This window comes from Monodelphis domestica, chromosome 7, assembly GCF_027887165.1.
Source record: "Monodelphis domestica isolate mMonDom1 chromosome 7, mMonDom1.pri, whole genome shotgun sequence".
NCBI classification, from domain to species: domain Eukaryota; kingdom Metazoa; phylum Chordata; class Mammalia; order Didelphimorphia; family Didelphidae; genus Monodelphis; species Monodelphis domestica.
The window spans coordinates 173,576,487-173,594,810 of NC_077233.1; the positions used below are offsets into that span (position 1 = coordinate 173,576,487).

Sequence of the window (18,324 nt, forward strand, 5' to 3'; positions counted from 1 at the left end):
TAAGAAGTCCCAAAAGAAATGATTTCAGAGACATTCAAGATATATGAAGTGATACAGAATGAAATGTGCAGAACAATTTATGAATTAACAGTACTATGTAGAAAAACAACTTTGAAGACTTAATGATGTTCAATGCAAGTTTATTTTGCTTGGCTAGCCATATTTGTTATGAGTTTTTCCCTTTTTCTTTTTTTCTACTGGGAGGGAAGAGTTGGGAAGAATAGGTGAGCTGTGGCTACAATTCCTTTTAAGAGACTAATTTCCATATTGCCTCTGGTGGGTAATTCAGGAATCAGTAACACACATAGAGGGTACAAAGAAAGATGATTTATTATTTTCAAAGTCGAAAATTAGTTTCTTACATAGACCAATCTAATTGCATTTTCTCCCCACCAGTGTTTCCCCAAAGACTTAATCAGCTCCAAGATAGTTTTACAGATTAAGGTCTTTGAAGTCAAATCTTCCTGAGGCAGCAACAATCAGACAAAATGCCTATCTTCCCCCTTTCTCCTACCCCCACATCCAAAACTACAACTTTCAATACGCAATTCTGACAATTCCACATCCTCTCAAGCTGGGCTTCCAATAGAACCAGTTAGGGTTGATACTTGCGAGGTTAAAATGGCAAATTTAAGGGTTTTAAACAGGTTTCTTTTTTGATGTCTTCGATGGTGATTTGTTTTTATACCCTGGCTGGGGTCACCTTGATAAAAGACAAAAAAAAAAGTTTAATTTAGGCCTCAGAGGATTGAATTATCCGAAGAGAGATTGTGAAATCTGAAGGGGAAGGAAAGAACATCAAGTTCATCAAGCTTTGGGAATGTTCCTCTTCTCCTAGAACATGTAGGTATGTTCAATCTGGCCTCTTTTTGGATCATGAATTAGTTACTATCTCTTACCCACACCTCCAAATTTCAACCATTCTCTCCCATCCAAGCAATCTCTCTTGGTACTTGATATAATTAAAATCCCCTAGCATTCTTGTCTCATAATCAGAGATTACTGATTGTGATTGGCTGCTTGAAATGGGGCATCTGAACAGGGCACTTACATTTGTGCTGAAGTAACCGAGAGCTTGAAAGTGATTTCTTAACCTGGTCATTTACTGAAGCTTTTCCACCATTTCTTACTCTGCAGAGCAATACACACAGGGGACACATGTAGGAATGATACATTATTTCTAAGTGAGAGTTAGGTTTCCTACACAGATCAATCTGATTTCACTCTCTTCTCATTTGGGTACCTCTAGGGTCTTCTAGTCACTAATCCAGTCTGGAAAGGCTTTATGGCTATAACAAAATTTCCCTGGGGCAAACAGCAATCAGATAAAATATTTCTACAAGGAAATTTCTCTCTTTTTTTTTCCCCAGAGAAACTCACCTAACAAAGTGCTAACTGAAGGAATTAATGAAATCCTGTCAATCAGTATGGGAGCAGAAGATTTGATAGTGTAAGAAAACTCAAATCATAAGCAAATAGAAATATGGAAAAGGAAAATATAAGCCCAGGAACTTAACATTTGTGAAGCTGGAATATGGCAAACCATTTCTACATGAAATCTATCTCAATGAAAAGTTAATAATTTGCAAATTTAGTGTTTCTAAACCAACATCTAGATCCATCTAATCCTTAGCATTAGGAAAAGGCTGAGAACTCCAACTTTAGTTACAGAAGTTAATGTTTAGCCATACCTTGCTTTCTAAGATCAAAGTCAAGTTTGGACTTCAGAGGCGATAGTGATGGAAGCTTGGGCTTCTCATCGCATGGTAGTGTATATTTTCAATTCAATTCAATTAATCAAATATTTATTAACTAGCAAGGATTTGTGCTAAGTACTGGGGCTAGAAAAATAAAATAGTCCCTGTCCTCAAGGAACTTTTATCCTAATGAGTTGATATAACATGAACACAAGTGAATAAATACAAAGTAATTTCCAGAGTATTAACTGGTGTGGGAGGGTGGGGGACAAATTATAATTATGGAATGTTTTGCATCCGAATTGTGACTTAATAGACTGAGTATATCATCCCAGGAAAAACTGATTTGAAACATGACAAGAATTCAAATAGCGAGGAACAGGATTTTCAAATACAGGATAACTGGATTTCCTGGGAAGGTATTTCTAACCCACCTATCAATTACTATTAAATCAGAACCATTAAAGAAATAAACAGGTTCTCAAGGAAACTGGAAGGAGCAATGGTATACTGCATTAGGTATGGAGAATTTGAATCTCAGCTCTGCTATGTACTACTTATATGACTTTAAGCAAGTCTTGTAACTTCTCTGGGCCTCAGTTTCTAATTTGTAAAATTAGAAGGTTGGACCTCAAAGAAGCACAGTCTAGGGTCAGGAATGGCATGTTCCATATGTAGGTAACAACCCACAGTTGCTTAGGGCCTAAACAGGGCATCCATTCCTTCATCACCACCTCTTTGCTCTGAAAACAAGTGAGAACCTGGCCTGGAATCACTTGTTGAGTGAAATTATTTTTTAACTTGAAGGCAGGAAGAAATTTTAGTGGTATCAATATGGAAAAAAACAAAAAAGGCTAGAGTGCTGGGAGTTTATCTACTACCTGAACTCTAGGGCTTTTAGTTTTAATCTTATTTTTACTAGGTGACCTTGGTGTAGTTACAGAATTACTTTGAAATTTCATTTTGCAGTTCCTAACTAAACAGAGCTGAAAAAGGAGGGAATACTTCTTATTGGTCATTTCCAACTGGGTGTCCTACTTAAAAAATGGGTCATGTTGTGGGAGTAGAAACACAGAAGAAAAATAACTGCTTAATCACATTGGTTGATGGGGATATGATTGGGAATGTAGACTCTAAACGATCACCCTAATGCAAATATTAATAATATGGAAATAGGTCTTGATCAGTGATACATGTAAAACCCAGTGGAATTGCTTGTTGGCTACAGAAGGGGTGTGGGAGGAGGGGAGAGAAAGAACATGAAACATGTAACCATGGAAAAACATTTAAATTAATTAAACTTAAAAAAAAAACCAGAAAACAAAAAAAAACGGGTCATGTCAAAAAACCTTTGGTGCTTCTATTGTCCAAAGGACAAAGTCTCAACTCTAGCCCAACATCAAAATCCTCTACAATCTGGTCCCAATCTTAACTTTAACTGATTTCTATATTGACTTATCTGATCCAGTTAGTTTAGTTTCCTCTCTGAAACCATGAATAGGTCCTACTTATTCTCCTGTTTTTTGCTTATACTTTCTGTCTACTATTCAAATTCTTCTAACTCTTAGGGCCCACCTCAAGTACTATTCCAGCTAATGATCTCTCCCTCATCTGAATACTTATAAGATTTACTGGCTATACACAATCATTTCAATCATTTTAAGCATTCATTATTCACCATCTTGTATTGCTTATTTTTCTGACTGTGGGTCTCCTCTCCCCAACCATACTATATCCCCTCTCTGGGAAGAAAGTGTCTTCTACTTTGTTTGTATCCACCCTAGCAAACCGGCAGAGGTCTGGGTATAGTTTCCTTGTTTTGTTTCCTTCCTTGTTTTGTTTTCCTTCCTTCCTTCCTTCCTTCCTTCCTCCAGGTATAGTTTTAGTTTAATAAATACTTGTTGAATGAATAAACATCACAAATTCATCTTCAGGTCACTACATATTTTACCTGTTGGATTCTAAATGATGGCTTGGGAAACAGGTGACTGTCTAATCTTCATTTGTGCACAGTCTGCCTTATCCTCTGTATTTTTAAGGGCTTTGTTGTCCTTTCCTAGCTTCTAACCATTGTAATAGTTCATTGAAATCTATGCTGTCAGAAGCATTAAAAATTGGGGGCAGCTGGGTGGCTCAGAGGATTGAGAGCCAGGCCTAGAGATGGGAGGTCCTAGATTCAAATCTGGCCTCAGACACTTTCTAGCTGTGTGACCCTAGGCAAGTCACTTAACCCCCATTGCCTAGCCCTTACCACTCTTCTGCCTTGGAGCCAATACACAGTAATGACTCTAAGACAGAAGGCAAGGATGTCAAAAAATAAATAAATAAATAAAAAAAGAAGCATTAAAAATCCCAAGGTTCTGAGTCACCTTCCTTAAGGTAAGAGTTCATAGAAATCTTCCCATTTTTCTATGAAACTATCTGTTTCTTAAGATAAGAGGAATAGAAATTTTCACCGTTAGAGAAATCTATCATCTTGGTATTTTAATATCACAGGAGTTCTTTGTTTCTGTTTTGCTAACTTATTTCTATCCCATGAGCACTAAGGATTAGTCTATCACAGAGTGACAACCATGAGGGGGTTAGGTCAACTTCTCTCCCAGATCTTTTGGGCTCTGAGCATCCATTACTAATATTAGAGAACAGGATCTTGAATACAATTAGTTTGATTCATTAACATTTTTGTCCTTAATTTAAGCCACGAGCATTTTTGTTTATTCCCTTCAGAAGAACAACACAACAGGTTCCAAGGTACCTGAGGGATAGTTAATACAAAAATGAAATCAAAAATTGAAAAAGGTCTAGTCCAATTTTCCTAAACTATGTTCCACAGAATCTTACTGCTTCATGGATGACTGTGTTCTATGTGAAAATGAAAATGTCAGTGAAATATTTCCCTTTAAATGTGTAAAAGTGAAATTATATGTGCATCAAATAATTCTGATAAAGGATTTTCTATAGGAAAAAGATTTAGTTCTCTATATATTGTTTCAGATTCTCCCCAAATCCTCTTATTCTTTTAGAGCAAGAGTAGTAAAATTTCACAGACTAGGGATGAGGCACAAGGATAAAGATCTGACAACATGGAATAGTGAAAAAAAATAATAGATATGGAGCCAGAGGCCCTAGGTTCAAATCTCATCTCTATTATTACTGGTGTGAACCTTAGACAAATTATTTAAGATCTCTGACTGATTTCTTCATCTTTACAATGAGAGGGTTGACTTAGAGGGCCTTTAAGGTCCTTTCCCAGTTTGTAACCCATGATGCTCTTATTCCTGTGGTATTTTATATCCCTGACAGCCCCTAAAGCCGCTATTTCTGAATTTTATCAAAATGGTTCAAGCTCCAAATTAGTTTAGGAAAATAAACCATGAGCTGAAAACAGGGTAAAATTTAATAGAGAAAAATATAAAGCTCTTAATTTGGATTTTTTAAAAACCACTTATGCAAGGATAGAATAGACTGGGGAAAATCTGGTTGGTTTCAGTTCACTACAAACTATAAAAGTCAATAGTGTGAAATATCATGTTTAAAAAAAAAAAAGGAATATCTTAGCTGTATTATATCCAGGAAAGTAATAGTTTCACTGTCCCCACTCCCAGTTAAATCACATATGGAGCACCATTCTCAGTTCTGTTGACAAACTGGAACTCTTCCAGAGGGTAACCAGTTTAGTGAGGAAACTAGAAACCACTTCCTTTGAGGAAATGTTCAAGAATGTTCAGCCTTAAGAAATATTAGGGAGGAGATAACTATCTTAAAACAGAGCAGGAACTAAAGGGTAAACAAAGTAGGGCATTATTTAGGGTATAATACACAGGGGAAATAAAATTAGGGACACATCATTTTTTTAAAATACACACTTTTTAATGTCAGAAAATTCTGCTATTTGTGGCAAATGTCTCTTTTGTTTTAAGTCAAGCCTATTAGAGTGATGGCTCAAAGCTTCTGGGAGAGTAACATATAGTAGCAACATTTTAAAAATTGTGCCTAGGATGCATAAATGTGTTCTCTGCTCAGTCTTCAAATATTTGAAGGGTTGTCATCTGAAGAGAAAACAGGCCTACTCTGTCCACAAATCAAAGCTAAAAAATGGAGTAGGCTGTCTAATAAAACAGAGAACTTCCTGTCACTGGAAATGTTTAAGCAAAGGTTGAGTCACTTACTTGCTACAGGAGACAACAGTGTCTACTACCACATTAGGAGGCTTGACTAAATGATCATTAAAGTCCCCTCCAAACTCTTAAGATTTTATTTCTATGATTTCATTTCTCTAAGTGATAGTTGAATGAAGTGGTAGCTATTATAGGTTTCAATCTGTCTAAATGGAAAACCCCTCCTCTTCCTCAGAAATGACCAAAAATATGAAGAATCCTGAATGACTGGCCTAATTACTTATTAGGAATAAGATCATCTAATCAAGAGTACCTAATTAGGAGCAAGATGGTTTTTCAAGCTTCCACAAAGCTGTACCTGAGGAGTCAACACCTTCAAAATGCCTGACCTATTTAAAAGACTTTTAATTTAAGCATATAAAAGAACAAACAAACCAGCTAGAAGCTTTACATTGAGTAGTTCTTACTACACAATGCAGTGTGTGTATAATTTACAACTAGTTAATAAGTATCTGGGTGCTACGTGATAAATAACACAGGCCCTTCTTGCTACTAAATTCAAAGTTACTAACCCCCAAAGAGCATGCCATCTTAGCATTGTTTTTTAGGGCACCAGACCAAATCATCTTCCCTAGACTCAATTCTAGTTATGTCCTGTTAGACCCAGAGGGAGGGCAAAACTCAGGGATGTGAATGATACTAGGTACCACGAAAAAATTCCACCAATAGTTACATTTAGTCCTTTTGTAAGTTGTTGTGTCCAAGTTGGTACAACTATCAGGAAGAAGGCCCAAACACAGAAGTGCCTGCCTGTAATAAGCAGTTTGGATCAAATAAAGGGTGCTAACATAGTTCTCTAGACCATCAGCAAAGGGGGATTATCAGTTACATGTTACTTCTTGAATAGCATAATTTACAAATGTTAAACATTAATAAAACAGGACATGGGTTCCTGCCCAAATACAATAGGGTTATTTTGTGAAACAATGAATTACCATTGGCCTAGGTCATCTCCACTTGACAGTTTTGGATCTGGACAGGACTTAAAGTCAGATAAATGTTGAGGCTACCCACTTCATGACTAGAAAACAGCTTTAAGGCTTGAACTCTACTCCACCTTACATCAAATGAAAGGGCCTTAAACTGAGCAGTCAGGGAGCTTCTAATCACCATCTAATTATCTGTGTTGTCACCACAAATTCTGAATATATCTCCATACAGTTTGGGAGAAAAAGAGACATCATTTCCCACTTTTAGTGTCACGATTATCCCAAACAATTAAAAGTCTGAGCTTTGAAAATTCATAAATGTCTATTGATTTTTTAAGGCTTATAAGCAAATGTGGCAGCCAACTGCATTTATTAGTAACAAAGAAGCAATCTGGTGTCCATCTGTCCATGTAGGTGTTAGGCTGCTTAGTTGAATACAGTGTAACAGCAAGGTAACTTTTTTCTTGGAAAGTCTTTCAAATCCAACTTTTTCCTGGTGTGGTTCAGCAGGAACCATTCATCCATGGGATGGAGGAGTTAGAAATCAGACAAAAATAATTCTGTAGTTCAAAACAAATTGGAATGAAATGACTACAAATAGACCTAAGTTAACTATAACACTCAGCAATTTCTCCAGTGTTTTTGCTTTTACCATCTGAGGAGAATTGGAAAAGCTGAGAAATTTAAAGGAAAAAAAAAAGCTAAAAGTGGGAGGAGGAGACTGCACAAGATCCTGGTCTTGGGACCCCTAAAGCTCCCTGGTTCCAAAGTCCTTCCTAGAGCTCTAGTCATCGGAGGATTGGAACATGGGTACTAGACCTGCGTCAGAGGCAAAAACTTCTGGTAGTAGCTCTTGGTAACATCAATCATCAGCTCCTGTGTGCACTCTGGGAGCTCCCCAGAGAAGAGTCCTAAGGAAAGAGATCAGAGAAGTTGAAGGAAGCTCTTAGAAATTTTGCTTTTTAAGATTATTATAGGCAATTTTATTTTATCATCAGGATCTAAATGTTTGACTTTCCACTGCAAAAGGAAAAAAAAATCCTGTAGTTTTGCATTTATTGGTCATACTTTTAATATATAAAAGGATGATGTCACCTAGGTTAAGATAAATAAGACACTTCCTAAAGTGTAGGAATACATTTAAGCATTTTAACATGAAATGAGGCAACAACATTAAACCACCTAATAAATTTTAAAAAATTAATATTTTCATGACTTTCCCATGAGTAAGTATAGCATGTTCAGTCCCAGGGTTTTGTATCAAGCAAAGTAGAAATAATATTCCAGGCCAGAATTTTTAAAAAGTTTGTTACTCAAGTTTACAGATAAAACTATTAGGAATGTATATGATGAGATAAGTGGCCAAAGGACAAAAACAGTTTTATTTTCTTTTTTTTTTTTAATCTTTACTTTTTGTCTCAGAATTGCTACTAAGTATCAATTCCAAGACAGAAGAGTAGTAACTGGGGTTAAAGGACTTGCCCAAGATGACAGAGGTAGGAAGTATCTGAGGTCAAATTTGAACCCAGATCCTCCTGACTCCAGGCCTTTTACTCTATCTGAAGTGCTACCAAGCTGCCCCTGATATGAAGAGTTTCAAAACAACTGTAAACTGCTCACAACCATGTGGAAGAATGCTCCAAATCACTAATGATAAATACAAATTGAAACAACTGAGGTTCCACTTCATATGCTGAAAATTGCCAAAAATGAAAAAAAACATGGGAATCATCAACATTAGAGAGGTTGTGGGAAGACAGGTACACTAGTACATAGTTGGTAGAGCTGTGACTCAGCACAACCATTATGGAAAGCAATTTGGATTTATGTAAATAAAGTAACTACAATATCCATACTCATTTATCCAAGGATTCCATTATTAGGCTTAATCCTCAAAGAGTCCACTGATAAAAGAAGAAAGTCCCTATATATACCAAAATATTTATAGTAGTATTTTTTGTGATAGCAAAAAATGGGAAACAAAATAAATGTTCACTAATTGGGAATAGCTAACCAAATTGTGGTACATGAATTTAATGGAATATGAGAATGATGCTATAAGAAATGATATATGTAATGAATATAGAAAAGTATCAAAAAATTTGCATGAATTGATACAGAGTAGATTTAAGAAAACAATATACACAATTTAAATGCAAAGAACCACAAAAAAATTAAAAGTGCTGAAAATATATAAAGAATAAGCATATCTTGAAAGAAGAGATATGACAAGACACTCCTACCTCATCCTTCACAGGCATAGGAAACTCATAAATTTTATATAATGCACATAGTTTTAGACTTTTTGATGTGCTGATATGTTATGCTGATTTTTCCTTTTATTAATCTTTTAAAATACTACTTATTCTATGAAAAGGCTTTCTGGGAGTGGAGGGGAAGGAATACAGTGATCTAAAAAAACAAAGTACACCAAAAAACTTTTTTTTTAAAGAAATCTGACTTATGACTAAATATGCTACATAAATCAGAAGAACAAGTGCAGGTGAGTAGAAAGAATCAAATAACACCTCAACATTTTAAACTTCTAGCTATTTCACTAACATTCTTCTGGAAATCACTTGGGAGGTCATCCGAGTCAGGCACATTCACTCTGATAAAACAAGAATGCATTTCCCTAAACATGTGACAGCAGAGCCAGATCACAACAGCTAAGTGAGAGGAGAGAAGATGTGATTTCTTAACAAAATACTCCCAACAAAAACCTGTATAAAAGGCTAGATCCTTTCTGGGTCCTCTCCATCACATTTTAGTTCTCTCTGGATATCAGAAATTCTCATTCTTGGTGCCTGTAGGTACAGAATGTGCCTACACTAGCAAAAATATCATGCCATTCATGATCTAGGCTGGAGTAAAAAAAAGGTAGAAAAACAATGTCTAAAGGGATGGGAGTCGGGCTAGTTGAGTTCTAGTCCCAGCTCTGCCACCAAATTGTTGTGTGAATTTAGGCAAGCAATTGTAGTTTCCATAAACTCAAGGCATGAACTACATCCCTGTTAGCAAAGGTATGGCATGTGTGCCCTGGCGGTATGGAGAGGGTTGCTCTGTTCCTCCTCTCTATTACACCAGAGGTCATTTTTCACCCCTCTGTCCAGCTGCCCAATGTGAGCACTTCCTCCCTCTACTGTCTGGGGTAATGCGAGGGCTCACAGGTGGCTTGAAGGTGCAGTTTGGGCACATGATCTCTAAAATGTTTGTCAACACTAAACTAGCTGACCTCTATGATCCTTTCATATCCCTATATTCTATGATCTTAAAATGATCTTTAGGGTCCTTTCTAGATTGTGAAAAATGATCACATAATGCTTCTCTCCACACAGATGCTTATTTTAAGTGAATGATCAACAAGTGTTTATTTTTCTGGTCTGCTAATGTACAATAATTGGAATAAAGAGTAATATGAAAAAGTCAAATATAATCAAACTCAGAGTTACCTGGACAGCCTGAGAAGACAGTGAATGGTGGGACTACTGTTTCAGGAGGTAATACCGTATTGTCTAAAATTTTGCAACAGTCTTTCAACACACAGCGTCGGCCCTAAAAACAAAATCTTGTTAAGAGAAAATAGATCAGAAAATGGGAGAGGTGGGGAATGTTTTCAGGTTTACTACTTAGGTGGTTATTATTCTGAGTTTCTTTCCCATTAGTTATAATAAGCAATTTTCAAGAAAAGTCATAGGCTGCCCAAGTTCAAGTCCCCACCTCACTAAATGGGGCTATACCTAGAGAACTGTTTTAATTCCATGTGTAATGCACACCAGCAAGTGATGAATTCATAACTTGTTAATGTAAGAGTCTCCTTTAGATTCATAAATAGCTGAAGGTTCTCAGATTTGAGGGTAAGTTTTAAAAAGATTAGCCACTTTCTTAACAAACCATAGTATCTTGCACTTATGCTGCTTTATTTGTGAATACTTTGTTAGTCATGTCTTAACTTGTATAATTTGGTGGGGCTGATATGAGGTCTCTGAGACTTATTTGTTTCATGGATTATGGAAGAAAGAGGTTCCTATTTACTATCTGAAGCTGTACCATATTGTATTTACAGAAGAAATACAAATCCTACATTTCACTGGTTACTTTCCCACACTGCTATCATTTCATTCTGCTATAGTTATACATTTTGGCAAAACAGAATGTCCCCAGCTCAGAGAGTAGGAACAGTAACTCATGTCAGCATAATGCTGCATTACCTGGACCTTATATTCTACCCAAAGAGCATTCTAAACACTCTATTCTGGTTAGATCTACTGTTTTTTTCTTACTTTACCTGGAAGAATCTTCTGTGTAGCATGAAAAAGGCAAACTGTCAAGTGAATTCTCTACAGCACTCATAATCTCCAGGGTCTTAATTATTTAATTAACCAGATGTTTCCACTTTCCTCCAATTTAATGGGCCCTGACCTTGATCATACTGAATTACTTCTAGGTTCTTAAAGGGCAAAAACTATGGTTTACTTCATCTTGGTATTCTCAACACTGAGCATGACAGGCAGTAGGCACTTATATGAATGAATTGGATTATTAAAATTGTTGTTTATTCTCTACTTGAGAGATCTCTCCTATGGATTTCCAATATGGGGACAGTCTATTTCTTTCAAAAACCAAGCTGAACATAGCTTGAAGATTAATAAGTATCTAAAAGAATTCCTTATATCTAATACTGTCTTAAGGCAAGGAACTTTATAGAACAGAGAAGAGAGAACTCAAACAGTATATTTAAAGCATATACAGGAAATCAGAAAAATCTTACTGCTGAGGTCACCTGAGATTTCAGAAATGCTTAGCAAGTGATCACTGGCAATGATTAGCAATTAATGCCTCCTGAGGGGGCAGCTGGGTAGCTCAGTGGATTGAGAGCCAGGCCTAGAGATGGAAGGTCTTAGGTTCAAATCTGACCTCAGCCACTTCCTAGCTGTGTGACCCTGGGCAAGTCACTTGACCCCCATTGCCTAGCCCTTACCACTCTTCTGCCTTGGAGCCAATATACAGTATTGACTCCAAGACGGAAGGTAAGGGTTAAAAAAAAAATTAATGCCTCTTGGATTTATTTATCCAAATGGTGGTACAAAAAGCCACACAAATAAAGCCAATAGGCTGAACTACGCTTTTGAATTTAAATAAGTGGACATGAATGGGGCACTTAGAGGTTCTTGGCTTTTTGTCACTTTAGAGCAGTTCTTTAACTTTGGTGTGTCACAGACTTCTTTAACAGTCTGGTGAAACCCAGACATGCTTTATCAAAATAATATTTTTAAATAAGTGAAGGAAATTCTATTGTTAGAGGTCAACAAAAATAAAGATGTTCATGCCCCCCCCCCCCATCCAAGTTAATCACTTGCTGAAATTTATGCACAGGCCCCTTCAACATTCATGAACCCCTAGGTTAAGAACTGCTGCTCCAGAGTAAGGGAAAAGTTTAGAATTTATAGAACTGTCTCACCACATGTTAAGGAAGTTCTAATTTGCCTTCATCAAGACTATAAATTCCAATCTGAATGAAGGTCCTGATCTGTGAAGCCTTTGGACAACCTAATTCAAGTGAAAACTTGGGCTCCTGTAGATCTAACAGCTAAATCCCTAGTACCAAAACTAGCCTGAATGTCAGGTAATTGGAACCAGAGATTTGGGGTGTGTGTGTGGGGGGGAATTGAATTATTGTAGGTTGAGGGTAGAGAAGGAAGACTATTTAGGCAACCTGATTCCACAATACTTACAATCACACAGTTCTTGCCTATGTGGACATAGGAACCAATCTGGGCTGCATTGACTACACAATCCTCTTCAATAAAGACATGGTCACCAATATGTAGAGGAAAAAATGCAACTCTGGAAAAGGAAATGGAAGATGAGAATATAAAGTTTAACTTAATATACTTTGAAATTAAGTTTACATAACCACAGATCATTTAGATTTACTCCACTTCACTGTCTTAACCAAAAGTGATTTTTGACAAGGAAAGAATTCTGTGATCAGAATCTTAAAGTTAAGACAACTAACTCTAAAGAAAGACTCTTTTTATTTTGAGATCTCTATAGTGACAAAAAGAATGAACAAAACATTAGTTTTCTCAAAGATAACAAAAGTCACAGATTTTAGACAAAAGGCATGCATTTGGAATTGAAAGGTATAGGTGAGGCAAGCTATAAAAATAAGCCCTGGAGAAATAAAAGTAATAGGGTCTTGGGATACAGCAAATTTTTCCAGTTAAAATTCTGTAGATGCCTCTTTTCTATATCAATCACTCCGTGATACCTTCCTACATGTCTACTGAATCATTCCTTGTAACAAGGAAAAAAATTAATTAAAATCAAACTAACATCAGCAGTGTCTGCCAGAATTCTGAGCATTCCTCTTCCCTCATCCTATACCTTGTTTCTAAGTAAAGGGCAAGAATTCCTCATTTGTCCTCTAAGGGCAACAATGGTCAATAAAGTCATACAGAGTTCCAATGCCTTTTCATTTATATTACAGTCTTTATGTATGTTGTTAGTTTTGTTCTAACTTCATTCTGTGTCAGTCTAAATAGGTCTTTCCATGCTTTCTAAATTCTTCATGTTAGTTATTTCTTATAGTATATGTGATATGTAATGTACATCCATTTATTCAATCACCTAAAAGCAAAGGGCGCATTCACATGATTTCTAATTTTGAGCTGCACTAAAAAGTACTTTCATAACTATGTGCATACATATGGGGCCTTTGTGCCTTTGATCTCTTTGAGATATATGCTCAGAAGTGAATCAACAAATTTTTCAACAAGCATCCACTAAATGCTGGGTTGAAGAGTATGAACAGTTAAATTACTTTTCTCACATAATTACAAATTATTTTCCAAACTGGACCAATAATGTATTATTATGGATGTCTTTCCACGGTCCCTTCAGTACTTACTATTTCTGTTTTTAATCTGGTGAAAGGCAAAACTTTAGGGTGCTTTAATTTGCATTTCTCTTATAAGGTGTTAGAGAAGATTTTCATGATTGCTGATAACTTGCAACTCATCTTTTTAAAAACAAAAATGTTTTCCAGGGGGCAGCTGGGTAGCTCAGTGGATTGAGAGCCAGGCCCAGAGATGGGAGGTCCTGGGTTAAAATCTGGCCTCAGACACTTCCCAGCTGTGTGACCCTGGGCAAGTCACTTAACCCCAGTTGCCTAGCCCTTACTTACCACTCTTCTGCATTGGAACCAATGTCCAGTATTGATTCCAAGACAGAAGGTAAGGGTTTAAAAAAATGTTTTCCCCAATTAGAAGTAAAAGCCATTTCCAACATTTTGTAAGGAATATTGAATCTTGAATTTTCTTCTTTGTTCCTTCCCCTCAAACTCCCTATTCCCCTTGAGATGGTAAGCAATCACACAGATTTTACAAGGGAAATCATGTAAAACATTATTTCCATATTAATCCTTTTGTGGAAGGAAACTCAAATAGGAAAAAAAATTAAGAAAGTGAAAAAAGTTTCCTTTGGTTTGGATTGAGACTCAGTTCTTTTTCTCTGGAAGTAGACAGAATATCTTTATCATGAGTCCTTTAAGATAGTTTTGGATCACTGTATTGCTGAGAATAGCTGTTCACAGTTGCAATTCATCTTTTGAAAACTATTTTAGAGACTAGCAGACAGAGAGCCAGGTTCATTGATAGGAGAGCCTGAGTTCAAATTTGATCTCAGATACTTCCTAGCTATGTGACCATAGACAAATCATTTAATCCCAATTGTCTAGCACACTCCACTCTTCTGTCTTGGAATCAATACCAATTCTAAGACAGAAGGTAATGCTTTTTGTTTTGTTTTGTTTTTAGGGACTGAGACAGATGCAGCTGGGGTGGAGTCTAGGATAGGAAGTGGGTGAAGGTAGCAGGAGGGAATAGCTTTCTCTGGCCATAATTTTTATTTTTCATTTTTATATTTTTTATTTTATTTTAAAAAATTATTTAGTCAATTTAGAACATTATTCCTTGGTTACAAGAATCATATTCTTTCCCTCACTCCTTTCACTCCACCTTTCCTGTAGCCAACGTGTAATTCCACTGGGTATTACATGTGCCCTTGGTCAGAACCTATTTCCATGTTGTTGATGTTTGCACTAGGATGATCATTTAACTCCCACAGTTTTTCCTCTGAATGTGGATAGTGTTCTTTCTCGTAGATCCCTTGGAGTTGTTCAGAATCACTGCATTGACACTAATGGAGAAGTACATTACATTTGATTGCACCACAGTGTATCAGTCTCTGTGTATAATGTTCTCCTGGTTCTGCTCCTCTCACTCTGCATCAGTTCCTGGAAGTTGTTCCAGTTCACATGTAATTCCTCCACTTTATTATTCCTTTTAGCACAACAGTATTCCATCACCAACAGATAACACAGTTTGTTCAGGCATTCCCCAATTGAAGGGCATCCCCTCATTTTCCAATTTTTGGTCACCACAAAGAGTGCAGCGATGAATATTCTTTTACAAGTCTTTTTCCTTATTATCTCTTTGGGGTACAACCCAGCAATGCTATGGCTGGGTCAAAGGGTAGAAAGTCTTTTAGAGCCCTTTGGGCATAGTTCCAAATTGCCCTTGGGAATGGTTGGATCAATTCACAATTCTACCAGCAATGAATTAATGTCCCGACTTTGCCACATCCCCTCCAGCATTCATAACTTTCTGTTGCTGTCATGTTAGCCAATCTGCTAGGTGTGAGATGGTACTTCAGAGTTGTTTTGATTTGCATCTCTCTGATTATAAGAGATTTAGAACACATTTACATGTGCTTATTAATGGTTTTGATTTCTTTGACTGAAAATTGCCTGTTCATGTCCCTTGTCCATTTATCAATTGGAGAATGGCTGGATTTTTTGTACAATTGATTTAGCTATTTGTAAATTTGAGTAATTAGACCTTTGTCAGAGGTTTTTGTTATGAAGATTGTTTCCCAATTTGTTATTTCCCTTCTAATTTCGGGTACATTGGTTTTGTTTGTATAAAACCTTTTTAATTTGATGTAATCAAAATTACTTATTTTACTTTCTGTGAGTCTAAGTCTTGCTTGGTTTTAAAATCTTTTCCTTCCCAAAGGTCTGACATGTATATTATTCTGTGTTCACAAAATTTACTTATGGTTTCTGAAGGAATACTCTTAAAGGTAGGAGGGGAACCCAAGTGGAACAGTGACCTGAAAATCCAAAGAGAAGGGATTATTTATGAAGAGAGAGTAGTTAACAGTGTCAGAAATGCTAGAGAGGTCAGAAGGATGAGAATTGAGAAAAGACCATTGGATGTGGCAATGAAGAGATCATTGAGGAGGCAGTTCAGTGGACAGAGTGCCAGTCTTGAAGACAGGAGGTCCTGGGTGGCTTCAGACACTTCCTAGCTGCATGACCCTGGGCATGTCACCTAACCCTAATTGCCTAGCTCTTACCACTCTTACACCTTGAAACTGATACTTACTATTGATTCTAAAACAGAAGGTACTCAACAGTACTCAAAATTATTTATTTTATATTTTGTGATTTTTTTTTCTAACTCTTGCGTGGTTTTAAAAATCTTTCCTTTCCCAAAGATCTGACATGTATACTATTCTATGTTCACTTAATATACTTATAGTTTCCTTCTTTATATTCAAGTCATTCACCCATTCTGAGTTTATCTTGGTGTAGGGTGTGAGATGTTGATCCAAACCTAATCTCTCCCATACTGTCTTCCAATTTTCCCAGCAGTTTTTATCAAATAGTGGATTCTTGTTCCAAAAGTTGAGATCTTTGGGTTTATCATAGACTGTCTTGCTGAGGTCACTTACCCCAAGTCTATTCCATTCATCCTCCTTTCTATCTCTTAGCCAGTACTATATTGTTTTGATGACCACTGCTTTAAACTATATATATATATATATATATATATATATATATATATATATAGTTTGAGATCTGGGACTGCAAGGCCTCCTTCCTTCGCATTTTTTTTCTCATTATTTCCCTGGCTATCCTTGATCTTTTGTTCCTCCAAATGAACTTTGTTATGGTATTTTCTAATTCAGTAAAAAAATTTTTTGGTAGTTCAATGGGTATGACACTAAATAAGTAAATTAATTTGGGTAGGATTGTCATTTTTATTATTGCTCATCCTACCCATGAGCAATCAATGTTTTTCCAATTGGTTAGATCTAGTTTTAATTGTGTGGAAAGTATTTTGTAGTTGTGTTCATATAGTTCCTGTGTTTGTCTTAGCAGATAGATTCCTAAGTAATTTATATTGTCTTGGGTAATTTTAAATGGAATTTCTCTTTCTAATTCTTGATGCTGAAATAAATAGAAATGCTAATGACTTATGTGGGTTTATTTTGTATCCTGCAACTTTGCTAAAGTTGTTGATCTTTTTATACTAGCTTTTAAGTTGATTCACTAGGATTCTTTAAGTAGACCATCATATCATCAGCAAAGAGTGATACCTTGGTCTCCTCATTGACTATTTTAATACCTTCAATTTCTTTTTTCTTCTCTAATTGCTACTGCTAGTGTTTCTAGTACAATCTTAAATAATAGAGATGATAATGGGCATCCTTGTTTCACTCCTGATCTCATTGGGAAGACTTCTAGTTTATCCCCATTGCAGATGATATTTGCTGATTGTTTTAGATATATACTGTTTATTATTTTTAGGAAAGACCATTCTATTCCTATACTTTCTAGTGTTTTCAATAGGAATGAGTGTTGTATTTTGTCAAAGGCTTTTTCTGCATCTATTGAGATAATCATGTGATTTTTGTCTGTTCTGCTTGTTAATATGGTTAATTATGTGGATGGTTTTCCTAATATTGAACCATCTTTGCATTCTTGGTAGAAATCCTACCTGGTCATAATGAATAACCCTCATGATCACTTGCTGGAGTCTTTTTGCTAGTATCTCATTCACAAAACAGAGGATTTAGAAAATTGTTTGAGGAGAGGCAATTTAAGAATCATTGGTCTACCAGAAGACCATGACAAAAGAAAAAGCCTGGACAAATACTACAGGAAATTATTCAAGAAAACTGCCCCAACATTCTAGAACAAGAGGGAAAAGTGGAGATTGAAAGGGCACAGATATTGTTTTCCTCACTATTGTCTACTGAAGACAATTGATGAAGAAGAGAAAAGTTGATATGTAAAGTGGATAGCTGGCCAAGAAAATGATGTCTGGTAATGGGATTTGGTTTTCTGGACCATAAAGGAATGGCTACTGCCAGGTTCAGGCATGTAATATACTTAAAAGCTGGCAAGAATATTATTTGTGTGATATCTCGTAAATGAGATTCATTTAAATCTAAGTCCTTAAGAAAGAGTGGGGAGATGGGGTAGGGAGGGCAGCTAAGTGGCTTAGTAGATTGAGACCATGGGCAAGTCACTTAACTCTTATTCCCTAGCCCTTACTGCTCTTCTACCTTGGAACTAATACACAGTATTGATTCCAAGTTGGAAGGTAAGGATGTTTTTTTTAAAGAGAGAGATAGGAGAAAGAGAAAACTGCCTAGATATAGTCT

The 18,324-nt window shown here is 36.2% G+C and overlaps 1 protein-coding gene across 2 annotated transcripts in view; it reads right to left on the bottom strand.

Annotated features, from left to right (window-relative positions):
* Positions 1–307: 307 nt before the first annotated feature.
* The window catches only part of DCTN5 (dynactin subunit 5), a 30,735-nt gene continuing 12,718 nt past the window's right edge, over positions 308–18,324 (bottom strand). The window contains exons 4-8 of one of the 2 annotated variants that reach the window (XM_007498758.3): positions 12,540–12,651; positions 10,257–10,359; positions 7,624–7,715; positions 1,052–1,131; positions 308–703 (exon numbers count right to left, since the gene is read on the bottom strand). In XM_007498758.3, the coding sequence (XP_007498820.1) occupies positions 1,099–1,131; positions 7,624–7,715; positions 10,257–10,359; positions 12,540–12,651 (340 nt within the window). In that variant the 3' untranslated portion in view covers positions 308–703; positions 1,052–1,098. The remainder of the gene's footprint in view (positions 704–1,051; positions 1,132–7,623; positions 7,716–10,256; positions 10,360–12,539; positions 12,652–18,324) is intronic. The other variant, XM_007498759.3, reaches the window with a different exon arrangement.